Consider the following 25,277-nt stretch of genomic DNA (forward strand, 5'->3'; position numbering starts at 1 on the left):
GAGTGCTAAGACGCTGCGCGTGCGAAAGATCGCGGGTCACAACTGCAATGCGGCGCAGACGCTGGTCGCCGCACCCGGCCGGGACCTGTTTCCCTACGCATACTACGGGTTTCACCCGAGTATGCGCGTGAACTAATTTCGCCCGGTTACTTTGTGAGGTGTAAGTGTTAAAAGTGAGTTTGTGTGAATGTAATGTATTTATATGGATGCTTATATAAATATGGTGTGAAAATTGTTTATTTGAGTGTTTGGATACAATAAACTTAAATATATTTAAATGTACTATGTAGCCCACAGGTGATTCTTCGGACGCCGTTGTCAGAAATTTAAATAAACCTACATACAGAAATTAAATAAACCTACATACTTTTTAAATCTAGGTCATGATAGATGCCGATTCTTACGAACTGGGTATCTTTAAAACAAGACTACGGACTTTGTTTGCTGCGGGCTACTTTTAGACTGGGACGCGTTTGGAAAACTCGCAGCATTTGTTCTAAGTTTTTGAATATAGTTATCGCCATCATCTTCAATATACAAGTTTTATGTATTATAAGCATCAAAAGTGTGCATAGTTAGCAATATGCCAACTATTTGCATATTCTAGATAAAATAAGAGCGCGTCCCATCTTCTAGAGATTAGCATGTTCAAGCCAATTTATTTTGAGTACAGACAATATTATGAAAATATATTTAAAACAGTTAAGCGACCACATCAAAAACTATTCTGTTACATACCACGCAAGCTGCCGCCTTGCTAAGTGGCACCACTCAAGACCAAGACTGAGCGGTTGCCGTCGAGCGATTCCGGCCAGTTGGGCTGCTGACACTCGCACTTGCACGAACGACATACTACGCCATATCGACGGATCCATCTGTGGAGACCATAGAAAAACATCACATTCTATTATTATAAACTTTTTTCTTATATATACTTGTCTTATTATGAAAGCAATCTTTTCATTCCGCTTTAGTGTTAAGGATGTTTTAAAACTTAAATAATCCAAGTGCATTAGAATAAATACAAGCAAAAAACATAAAAGGTGGATTTGTTAAACAAAATGATTTTAAAACATGCTTTATACTAAAAAGTATTAAAAAGATAGTCTACAAAATAAGATAAAATAGATAATAGTGTCATCTAGGTATGAATAGGAAGGAAAAAGCAACTCGATCCTGACAGATAGGCACAAAGATAAAAATGCCTTCGTCAGTCCGTAAGTAAGTAGCTTCCATCGCGAGCTCTCAGGCAACCTGTAAAATCAAATAATAGGATATTGTCTTACCGAGTATTCAGCCCAGGCCTTGCAGACGAGAGCGCAAGTTGCTAACTCGTGCGGTGTGAGCTTAGCGAACACGCACAACATTGCGTCGCGGTCCAACCACGGGGAGCCAGTAGTTGACGACAGCGACAGCGGAGCCGGTCGTACTGGATACAGTGGCTTCTTGAGCACCTGGAATGAAGTCCTCTTTGGTCTATTCTAGAAGGACGTGAACACCGAATGACGTCATATATAGTTCATTTACCTTACGTGTCTTTTAATGGATAGAATCGATTCAATACTTTTTAGTGTTACGTTTGTTTTAGTAATATAAAATCAAATTTAAAATAAGTGTTTTAAAGAAATTTTTTGCATTATTAAAAACATACTTTACATTAGAAAGCAATAAAAAGATTGTGTTCATTAGAAGACAGATAAGAGAAAATGAACTATACATACATTGATTGAAATAAGGCACGAGTGGCACGCAACGCATTTTTCAGTACTTATGATGCGATCTTTGGAGAATTCGAATTTCGAATTTAAAGTTCACCATGTTAGGCTGGGTGTAGGACGCGATCAAAATAACATTGTTGGAATTATATAAAATGAATAGACAAAGCTAGTATGAAAGAGAGGGACACCACCCATATTACTTGATTTGCAGAAATTATTTTTAAATAACGTATATTTCAGTTTTTATAAAGAAGTTACACGCGTATGTGAAAAATTCTTTATTCAAAAATACTACGGAAAGGTTAGCTCGACTGCACGATCACTGTGAGTCGCCACGCCGAACCAGCTATAGCCGGTTAGATCAGCTGTCTTAGATATTTCAGAATGTCAATAGCAAAAAACTAAGATATTCCTCAAAATTACCTTTGCAGAGTGATGTGTAAGCTGCAAGGCAAGATGTGCTCTAAGGGCTTGTTTTTTAGGCGCCTCATCTTCATCACTTGCGCGACGTTTCTTGTTGGCGGGTTCCCAGTCGCCTTTGTTGTCATCTCCTCCTGTGGCACTTGTGGTCTCTTCTTCACGTTTTATTTCTAAAAGTATTTTACGTATGATCAAAATATGTTGGTACGGACCATGGATGCCAACCACACAAAGTAAGGTTACCAGAATCCATTGGTCACGAATCGTTTATCAATCCATTGGCCGAATTATTTTATAACATCTTACCATCTTCAGTTTTAATATGGGTAGCATCAGATTTGCTCTCATTATCTGATCCAACTTCAGTCTTTATTGTTGTTGAAGGCAGTGGCACTGATATCTTGTTCTGCAAAATAATTAACAGTTGTCAGAAGTTTTATAATTTTTAATATTGTTTTTACCTTCACTTGGAGAAAATTTTATTTATATTATTAGAAGGTTAAAATTAAAAAGCCTCGATAGCCTTGATGCGCTTTTCGCATTTAGAAGAGATTTATTTTCACAGCCGATAAGATAGACACATGAGTCTGTTGATTTCGAGCTTTTGATATAGGTATAAAAAGCTGGATACTTAACTTTCACATAACTTTCGGAGCTGTGCACATTTTTCACGTTCTTTAACGGTGAAGGAAAACATCGTTAGGTAACCTACATGCCAGAGAGATCTCCAAATTTCAAACCAAATTCAAAATTCATTTATTACGAGTGTGCCTAGTTTATAAGCACTCTTGAAACGTTAAGTCAGTCTGTTAGTAGTGACTCTACCACCGATTAAGGCAGATTCTACTGAAAAGAGCCGGCGGATTGCTCTTTTCCAACATCATTTTATAGTTTAACTTTTTAAAAAAATCTATCTTGTGAGAGCGGTGTGGCCTGCTTCCAAACAGCCTTGTCATTAAGGAATTGGTCAATCGTATAGCAACCAATATTGATAAAATAAAATCAGTTTCTAGTAAGTAGATAGTTTATATCGACTTTAGTTTATAATGACTAATGTTTTATTTAATAAAGATTATAATATAAATATATTGCGAAGCTACTGTAAGTATACCTATTTTTTTAAATTTGGCACTAAGGGTTTCGTTTATTTAACTCAGTTAATGTTCTCAGAGATTGATAAATGAAATTATTTTTTTTTTATTATTATTATAAGATGTAACAATTCTACCACTGGACCAGAATGGTAGACTACGACTTAATCCTTCGTTAAGAAATGAGAACCGTGCCCCTAAGTCGGCCGTTAATGGATCGAATATGCTGATAATATTAGTTAGGGTAATGTACAGTAAGTACAAGTACCTGAGTGCTGTGGTGTTGACTGAGCTGACTAACATCAGAACCAACACTAATGCGGCGCAAATCAGACGACTTTTGACGGGCTCTGAAGTGACGTGGCTGAAATAGTAAAATATTTATACACTTTTTAAGTCATTTTCGATTAAGACAAATAAACGAATGCTGTTGAATATTGCAATTAATGGTTTAAAAATTGGTGAGAGGTGAGAAAATTCGTAGTTTATAAGCCCTGCAGCTGATATTATGGAAAACATTGCCAAAAAACTTATTTGTATATAAATAAATAATATCTGTAAGTGAACTGGAATCACTCGAGTATTCTTGAACTTATTCGTCTCGCGAATAATACACACGAGGAATAGAGCGGTAGTTGGCGGGACACATAACTCGGAGAACCGATAGACGTTGGGGTCACAAGCTGCTGGAGTGGAATCACGGCATCGGAAAAACTTAGCGTTGGTTAATCCATTTCTAGATGGATAGGCATCATAAAGGGTTGCTGGGAGTCGCTGGACACAAGCAGCACATGACCTTGGAATTCGGAAACTCCTAAAATTTTCGTTTGTATTAAAGTTTGTAAGCTATAGAAAAGTCCTATTATAGTATAAAGGACTATGTAATCGATAAAAAAAGCTTGGGTGTGAATTATTCCTCTAACCGGGTTGCTTTTCGAATAATTTTAAATGACAATGTGAGATGGTTATAACAAAAAAAAACACCCGGCTAGGTTTGTTGTGGGCTTCTTCTTAGACCAGGACGCGATTGGAACCCACGTAGCTTTATATAAGTAACCCACGTAGCGAATATGGTTATCGCCATCATCTCACTACCGTGTAATTCTCATGTAATGTACGCATCAAAAGTGACACCTATGGGCCTACTTGAATAAAGATATTTTTGACTTTGACTTTGACTTAAAACTCCTCTGTTCAGCAATGTGACACAAAGCTGAACCAGCTATCGGAGAGGAATCCGAAGAAGAATTGTTAGTGTCTTACCTTGTAATCATGATTGAGACCCATTGTGGTACAAGTGGGGCACTCCCAAGAGTTCGGAAGATCTTCATTGATTTGCCCTCCAGGAGGTACACAAGCGGGATGCACGATGCTATAGCACACTGAACACTCGCGGAGCGATGACGGGCCGTTTCGTCCTATAGGAATAATGATTATTATTAATTTATTCAATTCTATTTACATACATAACAATTATGAAACAACGAAAAAACTAAATATTTAAGTATTAGTCGTCTGAATCCTCCGAATTGCGACGCACCAATAAACAGTGCGGGTGTGCAGTACTTACGAGCCGGCGGCCGCTATAAAACGCGAAAACTTTATATATAATAACAGATCTACAGATAACAGATAACAGATAATAACATTTGTTATTCCATATAAACGGCAAGGTTTGTAGCTGAGATACAGTCACGTATTTGGAACACCCTTGTGGAAAGGCGTCCACAGCATTGGGTTATATATCCATTTATTGATTGATTTAATTTAACTATATCATCCTGGGTTTTCTAATTTGAGTTTCACCTCCTGCTTTTAATCAATAAACATCCAGTCTTATGATTTTTATGAATAGCATTTTATATTTTTAAACGGTTTGTTCAGGAAATTAATCCAGCTTGATATGATATTCAGAATTTTTGGCCTATTTAGAATATTTATATTTCAATTAAGTCTGTTTGAAATTGCTACCCAAGGATAATATCAAGTTTTAATAATCTCTCTACTTCCTTGATTTAAGATTGACACATCCTGTTTTTCAATATATATAGATGGACTTCGAATTTAAGTACGATGTTCCAATCTTAGTATATCAATAGTTTACCCGAGTTACCCTTAGCCTGCGGCGCGACGGGTGTCTGCATCCAGCCGTCCAGGTGGCACACTGCGCACGAAGCTGTCACCGGCAACATGGGCTATGGAATTAAAAAACATTGATTATTTTTGTTTTACATATATTTAATTGACGGACCGAGCAGACCGATCTATAATCTGATGGTAAGTTGAAAAGCATCGCCTATAAACAGAGCAACACTCCGCAGGTCAAGGAACAAGTCCTTTAAAGTGCCGCCCTGTGTGCATCAACCTGAGGCAGCCTCATATGGCTATAATTACACCGGAAACTACAATCATCAGACCGTTACACAGCAATTCTGCGAAATACAGGATTGCTGTTTAGCCGCAGAAATAAGCATGGCGGTAGTATTTCCTCTCCAGCTGTCACAAAAAGTTTTGCTACTAATAGTTAAGGGACTTACTTAGTTACAGTATCACTTATAAAAGTTTCTGCGCTAGCGAATATTGTCTAATCTAACAACTAAAATCAATTAAAAAAAAAAAAAAAATTAATAAAGGCCTTGTTGCTTTAAATAAATATAATACGCATAATACACACACACAACACACACGACACTTGTGCTCGTATTCACTATTAACAAGGCAATGCCCAAATGAGAAACGCCTAATCTCAGGAGATTCCTACATAAATCAACCGTTCACAAATAGTTACCACCTAAGAGTTGGTGAAACGTTTTTTTTCTATAGACATCGCCTGCATCATTAGGCATGCGATTTAGGCGATGCCTAGGTTTAGTGAAAGCGAGAATTAGTCCCAAAGTAAGCGTAGCTTGTATTATGGGTATAAAATAACTGATGAATATTAATGAATTATATACATAAATACTTATAACATACAGGTAAACACCCGCACCCTAAAAAACATTCATGTCAACCACTCAAACATTTTCCAGTTGTGGGTATCGAAACCACAGCCTTGGACTCAGAAAGCAGGGTCACTACCCTCTGCGCCAATCGACTGTTTATTTAACAGACATAAAGCTTAGAAAGTCGCTATTTTCTTCTACATTTCAATAGCTTAGTTCCCGCTCAGTTCCAGTTAATAATGCTAGAACTAAGCTAATATTATAATTTACAGCAAATGATACTCTGATCCTAAACTGACCTGTAAGCATTGTCGCATAATACAAGTCTGTTTGGCGCGACCGAGCCCACCAAACTTGACCATGTCGTGACAAAACACGCAATCACCGCAATCTGTGCGTTGGCACGCCTCGCATTTCTTGCATCTGTAAAAAATTTATGGAAATTGTATTTAATCCATTTCATTGACCATCTCCATCATTCATTTCATCATCCATTCTCCGTAAAACTTAACTAAGGAATGATCAAGACTAAAATATTACAAATGTCTCTAATCTTACACGAGGAGTACGGTAGGAGGTTAGCATTGCCGCGTTCGCAGTGGGGGTGATCGATTGAAGCATTTCTTATCTTCTTCTCTATGCTCATTTCTCTACTTTTAAGTATGAGATTTCGAAAGACTTCGCAAGGTAAGAAAATAATTCCCAAAGATAACATATTTAGTCTAGTTATAGTAATGTTCAACTGCGGATCACGAGGCCCTGCCTTGATATTCCGGGTCGAGTCTAATTAATTATATAAGGTATTGTGTATTTTCTATTAAAGATTTTCGTCCGGTGTTAGTAAGTTGGTGGTGTCAGCCCCCGTGCCTCGGAGAGCACGTAAAGCCGTCGATCCCGGTTATTATCACTTATTTGTGGTTAGTCGTAAAAGCCCACTAACCCGCATTGGAGCAGCGCGGTGGGTCTATGCTCTAAAACAGTCTCACCTATAAGAGACGAACGAGGCCTGTGGCCAGGGCTCGTTCAACCATCAACGGGATCGCTTCATCAGAATCACAAACAATATATCAGTAGCCAGTAGCCCACTGATCTCTATTATTAACTAAGATTATTTGTATGGGATCAAAAGAGGCCCAGCATCTAGTTTCAATACTAGCAAAGAGATCACTAGATGGCGCTCTTTATCCATACAAATCGTACTTAACATTCACGCGATCGAATACGTAGACATTTCACACGAGGCACTGAGTTCAACCTTAAAGCAGCTATAATTACCTGGTCCGCCTCCGCCTGGGTGCGTTATTGGCATGATCTGGCCGCGGACGAGCGGGTTGGCCGCGATGCCCCCCGCGACCGCCGCGTCCGCTCGACTGACGACGCTCGCCTGTTACCACATCATCTGGCCCTGCAAATTACAAAATAATCGCATTATACATACATAAAAATTAAGGTTAGCGTCACTTTTACATATACTACCTCCTTTGCGGCCTCCGTGGCTCGAATGATGAGAATGACAAATGATTGGGAATCTCACGGATACGATGATTTTTCATTCTCGATCCCCTTATGAATCATTTTGGGATTCACAATTTCTGAATTTTCTCCGGCCGCGTTTACTGGAATGATCGTAAAGACCTACCGATAAGGGTTTTAACTGTCATACCCTGTTACAGTTTAGCCCGCTACCATTTAAGACTGCATAGTCACTTACGATCTACATCAGGAGCGGTGAAAGCGTAGTGTTTAGTACTTCGTCTTCATTTTCCGAGTTCGAATTCCAGCATGCACCACTAACTTTTCTAAGTTATGTGCGTTCTATACAATTAAAATATCACTTGCTTCAACAGTAAAGGAAAACATCGTGAGGAAAACTGCATACCCAAAAGTTCTCTATAATGTTCTTAAAAGCGTGTAGAGTCCACCAATCCGCACTGGGCAAGCGTGGTGGACTACAGCCGGTAATTGGGTTAATATGATGAATCACTTCAGTGAGATTTCAATGAAGGGCTAAATTGCAGTGAATGATGAAAGAATAAAATCTTCACATTTGCACCCTGTGGCCTAAGCACAAGATTATATCGCCTGCAATGGAGGAGTCGTTTTCCAATATAAAAATCTTTACCGCCACATTAAAATAGGCCTCACTCGCTCGTTTTAGAATTGCAAATTTTCTGTACTTCGTATTTTTTTCATAAACGTTCTACCAGAAGCCCTACCTATTGTAGGCAGATTCAAGCTTTAACTTAACATAAAGGAGATCCATTTTACCCTGATGTTAAAGTATTTCGATACTGGAAAACGACTCCTCGATTCTAATTCTCCTTAATCTAATACAAGATTTGCACGCTACGAGCGTGTACTGGGGTACAGCTGTGCAGCCTGCGAACGGCAATATAATCGCGTGGTGTCTGGTGGGGTTTGACAAACATGCCCATGCTATAAAATGGAATTTACCTTTCAGAACCGGTATACCAGTGACAGCCTGTTGTTGTATGTCGTGCCGATGCTGTTCCACCAGCGTCCGTACATCGCGAACAAGCGCGATGGGATCCGTCAGAAGCTCTGGTACAGATTTCCGAGCGGCTGGCAACTGATGTAAATACACGACTATGGCCTGCAAACGTACAAATAATGCTTTAGCTTTTAGGAAGATGTGTGCTGTTACTTTTCACTTGCTGATATAAATTATTTTTTAAGTTAAGTTGGATTAGTTTTTTTATAAAAAAAACGCAGGGGGAACCGTAACATCGGCTGTGTCTATATTGAAGATCAAATGGGCTAACGGCTTACTATGGCAACAGAAAAAAAGAGCAAGATCACACGTATTATTGAAATTACCATTGCCATAGGTTCGCAAGCACACATATCGGAGATCTTAAATCGGTTAGCATATAGCACAGGTTCATTAAACACTAAAAAGCCATTTTTAATTTTTTTATAAGGCTTTTTTGACTACCTCAACCTTTGATGGAAAGCAGTAAGAAATGTAATGCGTTCGGTTTAAACCAACCTTCAAGCCATGCAGTTCGTTCTGGGTAAGATGGATATGATCCTTTGGTGCGGGCGGAGGGGGAGGCTGGCCTTCAGGCGCTAGGTGCGAACGTCCCAACAGCGCGGTCACGTACCGGTCAAGGACGTACCACAGCATCTCGGTGAAGAATGGGTAGCGGAACTTCTGAGGCACCTAGAATTTAAAAAAAAGAACTTAATTTTTTATAATGCTTTACAATTTTACTAATATTACAAATGTGAGGGTTGGATGTATGGATGTTTGTTACTCCTCCACGCTACAATGACTAAACTGATTTGACTGAAATTCGAAATTTTAGACCTGAACAAACACGTACGTATTATTGAACTTACTTTAATATTCACTAATATTCCATAAAGATGACTTCGTCCACATTTCCTAAAACCAGAAATAACTATCACTGACGCAGTCGCGACATTGCGCTCATTGAATATGTTTATCGAACCATTATAAAAATTAAGCTTAATTTACTCCGCGAAATGCAGAAGAATCCGTATGGTGTTATTTATAATTTCTTCTGCTTTTCGCGGAGTATAACAAATTAAGCTTAATTTTCATCATATATCATGGACTTCCGCAAAGTAACGCCTGCTTCTATCCAATAGTTTATGGAACCTCCATACGGCTAGTCCGAAGAGGAATGCTTTCAAACGAGAGCTTTCCTTTGATGGATACATATTGTTAGATAAAACAAATTAATTATTTACCTTAGTGACATCCTCAACTTGGGCAATTTTCAACTGCTTTTCTATCCCGAACTGATGCAGGAAATTGCCACCGAAGACCAAAGAATCACTCGGAGTATAAACAGCGTGAATCCATCCAGTGGGGATGAAGAATGTATGGCCAGCTTGTAACTGTAAAGCAACAAAATCTCCTTATTAAATCAACAATAAATATTTTTAAAAACTACATGAGAGCAAACTTTGAAATATACAAGAACCTGCCCTGTGAACAGGATACCAGTGTCATACAAAAAGCGAGATCAAAATGAAAAGACTATATCTACGAAACCTCTCAAAGAAAGAGTCAGGAGTGAAAAGACATATTGAAAGAACCTAAAAAGCTAAGCCCAAAATACAAAAGATTTAAATTTCATATATTATACTCTACAAATACTTACATGCACCCTTATACACGTTTCGACAGTGTCTCCGAAAAAAACGTCAGATTGTTTTCCGGATAGCACCCATTTCTCATAGAGTTGTAGATTATCTTCTGTAGGCGGAATCAGCCAGAATACTTTTGCTCCTGAAAATAAAATATAAACTCGATTTAATTATAGATTTAATTGGTCTAGAGATCCTTCATTTATCCTTGCCTTATAGAAATAGGACGAGAAGATGGTGTACATAGTTATCTCAGAACTTACCTCTTAGAATGTGATACCAAACTGAGGTACCGCCAAAATCGATATGAAAATCGGTGTAGCAACCCTTGACTGACATGAGACAATATTTCTGCACCTTCGGATACATCATGTCGTCTAACGCATTTGTGGATTCAGTCTGAAAAAAAACGGTGCTTTGTTTGTAATTTAAAGTATATTGATTAGTTGATTTGCCATAACGACAAAGACATAGTATTTCAGACATCTTATTGTAGAAGAAATTTTTTTTTTAATTTAAGATTAAATTATTGAATGACTTCATGCTTCGTCAGTTTTATTCAGTAGACGAATATCTAAAACTAAAGGTTTATAGCAATGTGTTTCTGACATTTTGTATAAAATGGAAAAATAATTTTATATAAGGTGTTTTTATAATTTGCATGCCATAGTATGGCAGATTGTAGCACGGAATTGAATTTGAATTTGAAGATTAGTAACCACCTAAGTAAACAACTCAATCGCAAAGCAGTCATGAAAGTGGCAGACTAAGACGCATAATGCACTTAGTTCTTATGGCACATGTATCCTTACATGCTGCGTGCAATGAGGTTCAAAGATCATTCTTTGATGGGTTTACAAGAAGCACTCTAGCTTCATGAGTTTTAGAGCTTTTTTTTTGACAGAGCTCGTCCGGGGAAGTACTAACGCCAACCAGCATTGCTGTGTTCCGGTCTGAAGCGCGAAGTTGCCGGTGCAATTACTTGATAGACACAAGTCGACATTTTTCAGGACGAGTCCTTTGCATGACGTTCGATGTGTTGCTCGGTTTATGGGCGAAGGTCAAGTAATCTCTTCACACTGTTGGAGGATACCCGTGCTCTGTAGTGGTACGGTAATGGGTTGATGCGATGACGATCAGGTGATCCATCTACTCGTTCCGTCAATTAATAACTATAACCAGTTAATGAGTAACACGATACGCGGTTTGCAAGTTTTTCTTCTGGAACGTTGAGAAACCTCTAGCTAGATTACATTCAACAGTATGCTTGCTAGAATCATTTCTGGTACATACCTGTTGATCCTTCAAATGTCGTGGCCACACAGTGTCGACCCAGTCAATAAGTCGCACGATACGCGGAGCTTGTACATAGTTCTCGAGCCGCGTGTGGGAGAACTCTAGCGAAATGACATTCAACAGTCTCTCCTTGTTTGGATCGTCATAGTAGCGCTGCCAGTCCTAAAAAATAGACTTAATCAGTAAATGCAACTTTATCGGGGTATGCTAGTTGGAACGTAGATATACCTAGTAGTAGTAGTAGTAATATATTATAACCCACGTACACAACTTTGAAAGAACGCGTGCGTGGTAGCGATTGGATAATAAAGAATTAATTGATTAAAGATAATTCTATTTATTTGCATTATTCCCTTAAAAAGTTACTCTGTTTGTCCTCTTTGTACTGAGTCAGTAACTCAGAGCACAATTAATGTTGGTCGCTATTAATTTTTGGATATCTAATAGAACTTAGAACATAAATATTCCTGTTCTAACCTATGAGCTTTTGCTAACTTTTTATAATGTTGTCGCCGATAGAGAAATAACTACGTCTTACTAAACTCCAATAATTTTTAGTAAGATTGCTTATATTAAAAACAATAATTATGTTTTAAAATAAGCTCTTAACTTGTCCGGACAGGCTAATCTTTATATTGCCATTCTTGTACTGTTTCACAGTACGTAGAATATTAACATTTGATATGTGTAACTTATATCTGGAACTTAAAAATACCCGGATTTCTGGATAAAAAGGGTTTTGAGGTACTTCGTTGTTTCATGTTTTAATAATTTTAATAAATATCTATCGTTTAATTAGAAATTATATGACGACAATGTTGCAAGCAGACGCTGGTCTTAAATAATTTATAAATAAAATCGTAGGTATCGTTAAAAGCTGCAGGTACGAAAAACAAATTTTCTTATGTAATTGTACCCCATTGCGAAGTAACTTTATACATAAAAGAAACTGAAGCCAAGTTACCTTCATTGTCATCTCGATGTTTTTCTGCGTATTTACGTCCATGACGTCGAGAAGCCGCCTTGATCCGACGCACATGCGCACATCGTTCACTGTGAAGTTGCTAGTCGGCACCCTGCGAACAAAGGAAACAATAATCAGTTACCTAACAACACCCCTGTAGAGACGCCCGCGTCGAGTACGCTAACCTAACCTAAACTATTTAAAACACGAGACATATAACGCAAAAGGTCAAGTTATATCCTTGCTAATATTATATATTCCAGTGTGTTTGTTTGTTTGTCCTTACTTCACATCCTAAATTAGATTTTTGGCATAGAGCTAGTTCAAAGAACGCACGAACGAGTAACATAGGTTACTTTTTATTCCAGTAAAACAAAGGATTCCAAGGGGATTTGATAAAAAACCATAATTAACCATAATTAATTTTTACGGTTTTTTTAGCATCAGCTATTGTAGTATATATTTCCAAGTACTTATTAAAATAATATTCTTGATCTGAAGCGCTGATAGTTGCTAAGACTACAGACTCTTCGATCCCCGTCAGTTTCCTATAACTTTTAAGAGCAATGTGCGTTTTAAGCAACTAAAATACCCTTGCTTTAACCTTGAAGGAAAACATGGAAACGTGCACGCCTAAGAGTTCTCCATAATATTCTTAAAGGCGTGTGAAGTCTACCCATCCGCACTTTCAGCTTTGTAAGTCCCGTGGAGCCGTAGTGGAGTGGCTAATTGTTTAATAATCATTATACTACATATGCCTCAGCTTAGTCCGAATTTTAAATATTTAAATATTAATATTTAAATTTATATTAAATTAAATATTCCTACTTTCGCACTAATGCTATAGGTGTGTAAGAAAGACAAACAAAAACGCTTGACGCATAGATATGATGTTAATTGAATTAAAATATCCTACATTATTTAAAAACAAAAATTTGCACCGACAGTTAAATAAGATGGTATTTAACGTACATAAAAGAGACATAATTACAATATGATATTGGAATTTTCCTCCATTATAAGCTTTCGCCGTTCAATTTCAGTACAATATCGTTCCTATATTTCCTGATCTCAGAATTCAGTCGCCCTCGTGCCGTCGGAGGGAGAACACGTCAAAAAGATTGTTTCATTACATTTCCGTTTTTCCGCAATTCATTTAGTTTCCATGTCCGTAATAAATTACGACGCAACATACAACTTTAAGTACTGCATAAATGTCGCAATTTTGCATAGAATAGTTTACAGAAATGTACCTACTACTTATATTACGAATGCTAATCAGGTTTCAGAGTCGGGGAGACCGCTAGCTATTAGGTATCGGTAAACATTTTCTTTCAATCTGTTTACGCATTTATGCTTTTTTCCATGAGTTCAAGGTCGAAACCATTTTATCCCAGAACTCATTTCAGCATATTTTACACATCATCAACAACTGATTGACGTCCACAGCTGGACATAGGTCTTTTGAAGAGCGTTCCAAATTCTACGATTCAGGGACGCTTGTTTTCAGCGTCTCGCCGCTCCCCGCGACTCGTTTAATGTCGTCTGTCCGCCTGGTTGGGGTCGACCAACGCTGCGTTTACCGGTGCGGTGTTGCCAGCACATTCGGACCCCAACGTCCATCAGTTCTCCGTGAACTCTTTTTTATTTAAAAAGAAATACTTTAGCTCAAATGAAAAAAATGCTTCCAATAAAACACAAATTCAAAAAATAAGATTTGACTATGTTATTTTCTCAAAGAAATATTATATATTTTATTCTACCTTCTTAAAACTGTATTTTACCAAAGGGACGATAATTTATTAGTCGAAAATTTGCTTCAGCATCCGATCGGAGGTTAATAATAAACGGTATGTACCCTTAATAGTAGATGTTCTCTATTTTATGTAGCGGAGTTAAGAAAAAACTGTAGTGATGCTCAAAAGACGAATGTTCGGACAGTTTAATGTGACATGTAGTGTTATAATGGGAATTACTAATAATTGCTTGCGCCATAGATAATAAACTATACACCAGTTGCCATCCACTACTCATTAACCGGTCTTTGAACACATTGCGTTTGCACCTGCATATTTAGATGTGCAATTGTTATTTCAAAGTTTTTGCTGGGCTACTGCACGATGCTTAACGCACGAAAAGGTCGAAACTATATTAAAGCTGTACAGTGGCTATGGCATAGTCAAGCTATATACGATGGAAGAATTTGCTACCGCCAGTGGCATTCACCGGGTCTTCGACCAGAGTAAGCATTAACAAGGTGGATGATATCAAATGGAGAAATCCTCCACATTATTCCAACATTCTACGCCTGCCTACTCGGGAATTTCTTCTGGGACCTCGTGACCCGTACTCAATAGCTCTCCGAACTTCGAAGATAGCCTACAGAACAAAAGGGGGAATGGTTTTATTTTTGGACATTTCCACATTTACATTTACAACTCAGTTGTTGCAGTAATTTTATAAAATGGGTAAATACGTTGGATACCTATTATTTGATTTATGCCAGATATTTTATTGTTCAGTTTGATGGACACAAGACGGCACGGTGCTGAACGCGCCCCTTCCATGCCCTGCGAATTGTTGCTGTTATTACGCAATGGTTTTTCACTCATCATCACGTGAACCATCTGCTTTGTCCATCAAATATTATTATATTAAAAAAAAATGGCAATTACCTATATTTACAAAACGAGAAAAAGGTAAACCGCCGAATCCAACTCGGATGGGCAGCGTTCGGGAAACTTCGTAACATCTTCTCGTCCAAAATCCCCCAATGCCTGAATACTAAAGTCTTCGAACAGTGCGTGTTGCCTGTGATGACTTACGGATCAAAGACATGGTCGCTAACTATGGGCCTCATAAGAAGGGTCAGATTCACTCAGCGGGCGATGGAGAGAGCTATGTTAGGAGTATCTCTACGTGATCAAATCAGAAATGAGGAGATCCGTAGAAGAACTAGAGTTACCGACATAGCTCAGCGAGTCGTGAAGCTGAAGTGGTAATGGGCGGGGCACATAGCTCGGAGAACCGATGGACGTTGGGGTCTTAAGGTGCTGGAATGGCGACCCCGCACCGGTAAATGCAGCGTAGGTCGGCCCCCAACGAGGTGGACAGATGACATCAGGCGAGTAGCTGGGAGCCGTTGGAGGCAAGCGGCCAAGGACCGTGCATTGTGGAACTCCCTACAAAAGACCTATGTCCAGCAGTGGACGTCAATTGGTTGAGATGATGATAATGATGATGACATACAAAACAGCATCCAACAAAAGATACCTTGTGCACTGGCTCTTCAAGTAAAATGTATCGACACAAATCGATTCAAATCCAGTCTGACTATTTCCTACTCGTTATTGTAGCTCATCTGTATACGGTTATTGCGAAATGACAACATATGATGTTTTTTATAATACGGCTATAAAACCCTTAATAGAACGCGCCGTAGTCATATTTTCGGATGTATCGCCGTGCCCGTTTAAAGCACTGTGCATAACATTATTTGTACAAGGAACATTTTGAAAAACTAAATGCCTATAACCTATATTTACATACAAAAGAAATTGCACCAACAGATGCGATATGCACTTGTTTCCGAAGTAAATTGTATCGACATCAATCGATTCAATTCCGGTTTGCCGATTTCCTACTCGTTTCGCAGCCCATCTGTGTACGGTTATTGCGAAATGACAATGTAAACTTCAACGCACACACCATAAACGCCTGTAACACCACTACTTCAAGAAGACTTTATAAATTCTTATATTATCTCAAATCTCGATATGGAGTGAACCTTTTGGGTTACCTAGCCAAAAAGCCTACTCTTAAGTATTTATAACTTGTAGTGGGGATTTTCTTCATTTTATATCATCTGCATACCCTGTGCATCTGTGCACGCCACTGCATGTGCCGGTAACAACACTACTTCAAAAAGACTTTATAATTTTTTATATTATCCCAAATCTCGATATGGAGTGAACCTTTTGGGTTACCTAGCCAAATGAAAAAACCGGAAATGATTTCATCCTATTCGTATGTCACAGCCATTTTAATTGGAGTCTATCGGCACTAAATTTAGACGATTTATGATCCACCAAACTAAGGCGAAATATAATACCATGTAGGGTTATAACACCGTGTAGGGTTGCCCAGCCAGTTTGGCGGGCCATTTGTTTAAAAAGGCCGGGCACCCAAAATTATTGAAGATTTTTTTTCTCAGAAATACGATTGTAAAATCAAGCTTTTATTTCACTGTGGACTAACCTGCGCTCGTCCACGTTTATTTGGCCGGATACGCGATCAAAATCAAGCCTAACTATGTCCGGCTACATCCGGACGTATGGCAACGCTAAGTCCTCATTTATGTTATTGAAATAAGTGACAAGCGTGTAAAGTAGCCTTAGAAAGGTCTTTAAAAATAACTGGATAACAAGTGAAATGCGCTTATTTAAAGTACAAATGGCATACCCTTTCTCTAAATAGACAATAATAAAAATAAATTAGAAATACTCACTACTTACTACTTACGGTTATGTATGATAAATCTTGTAACCACCAAAAGAAAATTTGTCCATTTATATAAAGATTGGCATTACATACTATGCAATAAGAAATAATTTTCGTTTACATAACACAAAAACTGTATTGAAATTACTGTTAAACCTTATGTCACCAGCAGGGCTAGCTCAGGCAAGAGACACAAATTATATCCCCTGACAGGGGATATAATTAACGTGTCATCCTGCTAAAGCAGGGAATAGGAGAGGTTTACCCCCGTTTAATATTACACATATATTATTTGGATATTACTAGTGCGCCAGTGCTCTGAGAGTTTATAAAGCTGTGGGAGAAGATACATTTTTATCCTTTTCCCGGAGGGATTTAATTGTCTCCTGCCTATGCTAGCCGTGCAGATGGATGGATGGTTCGATACCCTATCAAATCATAGTTAAATCTCACTCGATCGAATAAGTAAACTTAGGTGGATAATCTCACTCTAGGCACTCAGTTACATTCTATTATGTGGTCCTGCGGTTTTTAAAATCTAGAATACTTCTAACCCACTACAGAAGCCCCAAATTTACATTGCCAAAAACATGGTCCTTTATTTTTTAAGAACACTGATTTTATTTAGGATTTTATTTAAGTCTTGTTAATATTGTAGGGGATGCATTTTATTGAAATGAAATTTCATTCCATGAATACTGCAAGTGTAGGCGTCGAAAACATAAATAGAGCTGGGAAATCGGAAAAAACACCGAGATGCTCTGCGTAGGATGATGATTTCATAAGGTTAATTTTATCGTCCTTATTTCTTTTTCATTCATGTTGTGAAGCAATAATAACTCTAGTTGGGCACGTGTATGTATAACTAAATTCTTGCTTGTGTTAACAAATCTATTCCTGTATCTGTATATGCCTTTAATATTAAGTTTTTGAGGTTTAAGTTTAGACAATATAACATCGAAGTTATTAAACGAAGATTTCAATTTAATAAGTGTAATATTATTTAATTAGTATCTAATAATTATAGAAGGAATACAATTGTAGAAAATTATCGTTACAGACCGACTTCTTCTTTGTAGAATCTGAACTTAGTCACTATACATAGACAGACTTGAAGTTCCAAAAGCCTACTTGAAATACATAAAATTTTAATTAGACACTACGAGTTGCTTGATGATAATATCAGACCCTGTTCCCCAACCTTTAACCAATTACTCATCGAGACCTATAACGACCCCCCCAAAATCTATCGTCGATTAGCTACATGGTATAATATTACAACTTTGTCATCAAATTTACAAGCATATACCAAGTTCAAGGTGAATCGGATATCATCAAGTGATTGTAATATGGAAAGCGAAGTTCAAGTAAGGACAGGCATACAAAGAAGTCAAATAAAAGCTCATAAAAACAAGTGTAGCAAACAAAATAAACGAGCGCCCTCAAGCTCTGTAGCAGCTGTTATGTTGGCAAAATATTATAAGCGTGTTTTCGTTCTTCCGGTTTCAGTCAGTTGTGTTGGCAGCGCGGTCGAGTTGCGCACATCGCGTTGCGCGGTCGTCTAAAGCCTCACACTTCGAGTGCCTGTTTGCCTGCGATGACGCGTCGACAAATATCGACTCCACTGCGATAAGACTCGATCACAACAACTTTACGAGTCAGTGGCTCAGCGTGGGCGATATTCATGCCGCGCCCGTTTAATCACAATTTACCTCTCCGAGTATCTTCCCTATCAATAAAATTATTATTAGTAGGTAGTACTTATACGAAAGACACACATGCCTGCTCCCACGTATTTCTATCCGCCCTTTACATGATAATTAATAATTTTGAAGAGGCGAATTCAACTACCTGTAATGTGAACGGACCAATATTTAGGACGCACATTTTATTATTTTTATCTGACCGCACCAGAAGGACGGTAAAAAATATAGGATGTATCTATTTTTGAAGCGTTCGTTCTTGGCTTTTTATTAGTTATCAGACACTCCCATAGCTTTATTTCAATTGAATTATACAGCTGAATAATGATTTTCATTGTAGATGCTGTCGAATGGTCCATCTAATAAGTGGAAATCCATCGCCTATAAACAGAAAACACTTCGCAAGGCATGCCAGGAACGTGCCCTGTAAAGTGCCGCCCTGTTCTATCTACCTGACGCGTAGGTGTTAAGCCTCATGCGCCTGTAACAAATAACACGGGAAACCACGCCCTTCCGACAGGAACCCAGCATTGCAACAATGCAGCTTAGCGGCAGAAATAATCATGGTGTTAGGACTTCCCCGAACGAGCTCTGTTACTAAAAGCTCTAATACTACTACGCTATATGAATATGTAACTAGGAGATGCTAAACAACTTCGTCCGCGTGGATTAACTTGGTTTTCTAAGGTACTAAGTTAATTTATCTGGCTAAATAGCTTGCATCCGTCTGGATGATGCGTACCTAACTTTTTGCCATGGCTTTGCTTATTTTGCGTAACTCGAAAACTGCTTATACCACTGAGGTCAAGTATCGTATTTAGTCAATGTTTCACTTTTTAACTGTATCTTTATATTGCACGTTCCTTACAAGCCCTGCGTAAGTGTTATTTTAAATTAAAAAAAATAAAATGAGATAAAATGTGCATTCATGATTTTCTTACATAAATTATGTAATTGTTTCTACATCTATCGTATCTCGAAACGGGCTGCAGGAAATGTGTTCAGTTAAAGTTTTGCTTTTCAAGGTTAGTCGAATAAGTATCTTCTCTATAAAAACTACTCTCTAAAAAAAAAAAAGCCGAGCCAAGCGGTCGCCTACTAGTTACTTTATAAATGGTAACTTGTAGAACCTTAGCAATTTCTTTAGATAAGGTTTAGAATCGGCTTTACGCACTGTTTAACTGTGTTATACAATATAGTATAAACAATAAACTATCTACGAAATATGAACCAATTTCCATGTTTTTAATTTTGTTCCCACACTCAATTACAAAATAAGTGGGTATCATTACAAAATTTATAACACAAGCTGAGTACCTATACCATAAATAAGTTACGAACAGCGTCGAATGCATCGAGCAAGTGGCCTTGAGTTTTCATAAATAAATTTATTTTGGGACAGTTTCTAATCGATACTTTGTCGAAACTACCCTTGTTTAACCTGCCTTTACACCTTTGTATCTTAAAAAAAGGATTATAATTCTGAAACAAAACGTCATCAATATTAAAATAATATTGCTTTAAGCGACATTTGTAAGCCTTCAGATCTCCTCAGCCATCGGATTAAACCCAAATTTGTAAATTAACCCTGTATAAAAATATTCTTGTACGAGACAGGTTTAAATAACATTTTCGCAAATGACGCATGGCTCTACCAAACGCCCGACTGCCTTGCCCTGCGCCGCCCATTTCACTGCACAGTTCATCAAGTACATACCTTTCGTAGAGCGAGGGAGGCAGACACTTTGCGCAGCAGCTTTGATTAAATACTCGTTAACTAGAAGTCCGATACCGACGCGCGACACAAAATGTATTCACGTATTGAGGCTTCAAATAGACGGTGACTTTTTATTATATAGTCGTACCACAGTGACTTATATTATTTTTCCAATATCTATTATTCATAGTATAATAAATTTAAAAAAAATATTTATAGTTTGGTGTATAGGAATCATCCTATATCTAGAGTAAGCGGCGCGGTGCGGCGGCGATATCAATTCGATCAATTGCGGTCATTTTTGCCGCCAAAAAAATATTCGAATTGATACTTAAATTTATAAGCCGCTTCCAAATTTCTAAATACCGAAGTTGTGTTCAATCACTGGTATAGTAAACTTTAGCTATTATGAATATTCCTTATAAATATGTAGATCAGATTGATAGGGGCAGACGATGTTCGACGATAAATATCTGTGTAATTTATTTTGTAACTGTGTATATTATTTTATTACAACACTCAAAGTGTGCTTGTTTATTTATTTGTTTGTTACTTATGTTTGGTTCTGTCGCTGTTTCGATCACCATATTCTCGTCCTGTTTTCATAACTCGAGAAAATGGGTAGACATAATAATCTCTATCTAATTAGCACTGCTGTAGTCCTATGACCATAAAGAATACTTTCATACAGGAAAATTAAGAGTTTCCACAGGATTTTTTTTAACTACCATACTACCATAACCCGTAAACTTAAGACTGCATCTGGTGAAATGTTGCGATAAGGCCGGCAAATTGTTTTTGTGTTGTGATTGTTTTCCTATTCTGTTGTTAACGCGTTGTACAATATCCCCTTGATCAATAAACATTGTAGATCGGTTGCATTATAACGGAAAGGTTTGTCTTCTTAGGAATGTAAAATTATTGATAACGGGTAGAGGAAAAATTGTATAACTAATCACAAGCTATACAACATTTATAAGTAAGGCCCAATGTGTAAAATAAGACGAGTATTGATTCAATTTTGAAAAATGTACCCAGTACTTGACAATACCGGAGTCACAAACGCATCTTTATATTTAACTCTAAAATTAAGCGACCTGATTTGTAAGCCTATAGGCACAAATACACAAGTGAATTGGTCGCTCAAACGTACACAAGGGATTTACAATGTTCAATCGTGTTGATAAGATCGCGCTTATCAGTGTTACGTTATCACACACTGCCGCAACGACCGCAAGAGGCACAAACGCAACCTAACCTACTTAGTCGAGTTGACTGACTGCCATCACCATCAGTTATGCTCAGCAATCCCGCCCATATTGGAAAAATAACAATTACTAGCTACAAATGGCACCTGTTTACCCATTTTTTACGATTTACCGCCGCACTTATTTATAAGAGTTCCAGGCGAATTTATAGACTTTTTCCTTAATGATTTTGTACAACATTACCAATATACGCATAAATATTAAGATTTTAATGGGCACCAGAAATTCCACCTTTTTGGTATTTTTCCGTTACAGACCTCCGATCACACGCAGGCTCTTAGCGACCAAACGATGAAGTCTACACACGTCTCTTGCGGTAGTCTACGATCAGCAATAATAGATATATAGATATAGATGACCCAACAATTTTTATTACATTTACATTGTTAGACATCATATTAAGTTAAATTAAGTTGACGAGAATTAAAAACAGTTATAATATTTATTTTAAACTAAAGGTACTACTGCACAAATTTATTACTGCACTTTTATTAAACTTTTAAAACCTAACTTTATTATTGTAAAAATTCGTCTCCATGTCTGAATCTGATACACATACCTATCAGATGCAGACATGGAGATTTTTTAACTCGCAACATGGCGGTTTGCAAAGGTACAACACCTGAGGCTCCACTCAGATCAGTTTTGTACACTGCGCTGCTACAAGCCTCGTTTTAAGATCTATACCTTCAAAATGTCATCCAAACGTTTCCGTTGCCTTTCGTTATTCGAATGATACAATATGGCGGACGGTTTCCGCAAATAAATGATTATTTTAGCTCACCCGCAGCCGATTTAAAATGTTGTTTTTTTGCTGTAACTTCCACAAAAATAAAGAAAGCGCACATAAAAGCCAAACCTATTCAGCTGTGAAAAGCGTGATTCCGGACCTTTCATTTTTAGGTTTTTGTTTTAAATAACAACTTTATTATGTTAAAGCAGGTGTTTTGTTTAGTTTGGCATAGGATAAGACATAAATACCTCGAAAGGAGAGTACGTTAATCTAAATCTCTTCTGGACTACTACTGTACCTACCGACAGAGTTAAATTATTCTCTTTGGTGTAAACTAAAAAGATGATGGCAATAATAATCATGTGACGTCACTAAAGTTTGTTACAAGTTCTAAATTAGATTCGAATTCGCATGCAAACTTATGACCGAAATCTAAGTTAAGAGTTTTAACCAAGAAAAACCATATAAGCAAATCACTTTCAATTAGACCTTTCTTATCGGGTATCGTTTAATCACTACTCATATTCATAAATACGATAGTATGTTTGTTTGTTTGTGCTTACTTTACGCCCTAACTAAGCAACCAATCGACTTGATTTTTAATATAGAGTTAGTTGAAATGACGGAGATTAACATAGGCAACTTATTATTCCAGTAAAACAAACGGTTTCCACGGGATTTGTAAAAGAACGCCAATTCTTGGTATTAAAAAAAAATAGTTTTATAAATAGGTATAAAAAGTCTTAAAGATCCAAAATAAAAAAATTACTGATTTTAAAGTTTTCTGAAGTATGGTCTATGGATATGTTAAGGAATATTATTATTACAAAATAATACGTCTTTCCTTACCAATAGAGACTTCAGATGACGAAGACAATCGGGAGTCGATAAATTACGTAACATTGGAAAGGTACTAAAATATTCTCAGGAATACAGGAGTAAGGGCCGACGTTGCTTTTTTTTTTGCTTTTTCGGAAGGACACTTGCCGATAACCACCTAAGGGGTTGCTACGGCGTCACCGGGGGAGTGGGGCGAGCGCGAAAGCTCGCCATGAGAAGAGCCCCAGGGCTCGACGACATCGGGGGGAGTATGGGAGACGTCGACCCGAGGGTGCCTCCTGCGAGGACTCGGACCTCGGCTCGGTTCGACGTTAATCTGACTGTTGGTGGACTTTTGGACTAATCATTGTTTAGTCCGAACGCCCCCGTGACCGTGGTAAGGATCCACGTCCGGATGACGTCAGAAATCGGGGCCCTCGTCTTCGCCGGCGAAGACGCTGTGAATGTTGCGTGTGTGTGTGTTGTTGGGACACGTTGTCGGTAGTTATTTTGTCGTCAGGGTCGTCAAGGACATGCTTCGGACGTCGCCGCTTTGGTTCGACGTCGGGGACGGGGGTATAAGTGGACGCCTCGACCACTAGGGGGTTGGGGTGTCGGACTGCATTTTCAAAGTAGGTCTTTGATAATGTTTTCATGTACTGGGCTATGGTGGGAAGATCGAGGTCTCGGTGGAGATCTACGTTGCGCATGTACCACGGACTGTCCGTGGTCATACGCATAAATTTGTTCTGCAGGACTTGAAAGCTCCTGTAGGAGCTGTGAGGGCGATGGGCGAATACGACGCTGGCGTATGTCATAATGGGACGTATGCACGTTTTATACAAGGTTACCTTGTGACGGAGGGAAAGGGCCGACGTGCAATGGCTGTAGCCTTAGTACAAGATTTAGTCGCTCGCAATCGACGAGTCCTTTTCGAGCATTGAAATACTTAAACATCGGAGTAAAATGATTCTTATAAGCTTTAAAGTAGAGCGTGCGTGGGGGTTGGGTGGTGGAGTGTGGGTGTGTTATTCATAAAATCAATCAACATTGATGATTTTTAATATCCGTGGACATATGATATCAAACATACAAAACACGAAACACATTTCATAAAAACACCACCACAAAACAGAAAACTAGTTTCTCCCCACGACTTTGTTCGTGTGCTTGGATTCAGAATTGAGTCCTGAGATAATTAAAAAATAAGATTGTAATGAAAAAATAATTATAGCAATAAATAAGTATACGTTATTCCTTCGGGAACTTTTGAAAATAAAATGTTCATGCTAACTACACCATGTCCATTCCTAATTTCAAAGAAATTTATTTGTTTTGAAACCGTTCTACATTTTTCTCGTTATGATTTAAACGGAATATCATTCTTGCATTTAAACGAATAAGCTCTCAAGCGATTGAAAATGATTCATGCGTAAGCATAAAGCTATCTACAGACAAGCTGACTTGTACCACCAGATAATGTTCAGGTAGGTTACTAACTGAACAGCTCTTCATACATTATTCAAGTGTTAGCATAAAACTTGGACACAACTATGTACTTTCTGACATTTGGCTTAGTCTGAAACTTGAACTTTTCTATATAAAAATTATAATATAGATAGAGTTGAGTTATCTTGAATACTATTCTACAAAAATTTTACTCTTAAGTTGACCAATAAAAAATTAAAAAACAATTGCTATAATCGCAAATACGCTCAGACCTACAGGTTAGCGTTACAAACCATTAATGTTCATGATTTAAATATCTTAGCGAATCAAGAACGCCGTCCTTAAAGTCAATAATTCTAATTATTAAGACTATCAAATTTCGCATATACAACGTGTATTGCGAAATAATATTGAAGGATACAGAAGTATATTTCATGAGGAATCACGCTGTAAAAATATTAAATAAAAAGAACCATGTTCATTTTTAAACACAAACTAATTCAAAACATTCTAAGTG

General features: G+C 37.8%; 1 protein-coding gene across 3 annotated transcripts in view; it reads right to left on the bottom strand.

Annotated features, from left to right (window-relative positions):
- The window catches only part of LOC120627839 (jmjC domain-containing histone demethylation protein 1), a 42,301-nt gene that overhangs the window by 7,675 nt on the left and 9,349 nt on the right, over positions 1–25,277 (bottom strand). Inside the window, exons 3-18 of one of the 3 annotated variants that reach the window (XM_039895922.1) lie at positions 12,572–12,683; positions 11,605–11,769; positions 10,575–10,710; positions 10,326–10,453; positions 9,910–10,059; positions 9,182–9,355; positions 8,626–8,785; positions 7,447–7,576; positions 6,471–6,594; positions 5,343–5,424; positions 4,493–4,647; positions 3,498–3,593; positions 2,445–2,544; positions 2,142–2,308; positions 1,287–1,481; positions 739–875 (exon numbers count right to left, since the gene is read on the bottom strand). In XM_039895922.1, the coding sequence (XP_039751856.1) occupies positions 739–875; positions 1,287–1,481; positions 2,142–2,308; positions 2,445–2,544; positions 3,498–3,593; positions 4,493–4,647; positions 5,343–5,424; positions 6,471–6,594; positions 7,447–7,576; positions 8,626–8,785; positions 9,182–9,355; positions 9,910–10,059; positions 10,326–10,453; positions 10,575–10,710; positions 11,605–11,769; positions 12,572–12,683 (2,211 nt within the window). Of the gene's footprint in view, positions 1–738; positions 876–1,286; positions 1,482–2,141; positions 2,309–2,444; positions 2,545–3,497; positions 3,594–4,492; positions 4,648–5,333; positions 5,425–6,470; positions 6,595–7,446; positions 7,577–8,625; positions 8,786–9,181; positions 9,356–9,909; positions 10,060–10,325; positions 10,454–10,574; positions 10,711–11,604; positions 11,770–12,571; positions 12,684–25,277 lie in introns of all 3 variants that reach the window. The other 2 variants (XM_039895923.1, XM_039895921.1) reach the window with 2 other exon arrangements.

The sequence above is a fragment of the Pararge aegeria genome, chromosome 12 (assembly GCF_905163445.1).
Source record: "Pararge aegeria chromosome 12, ilParAegt1.1, whole genome shotgun sequence".
NCBI lineage: Eukaryota > Metazoa > Arthropoda > Insecta > Lepidoptera > Nymphalidae > Pararge > Pararge aegeria.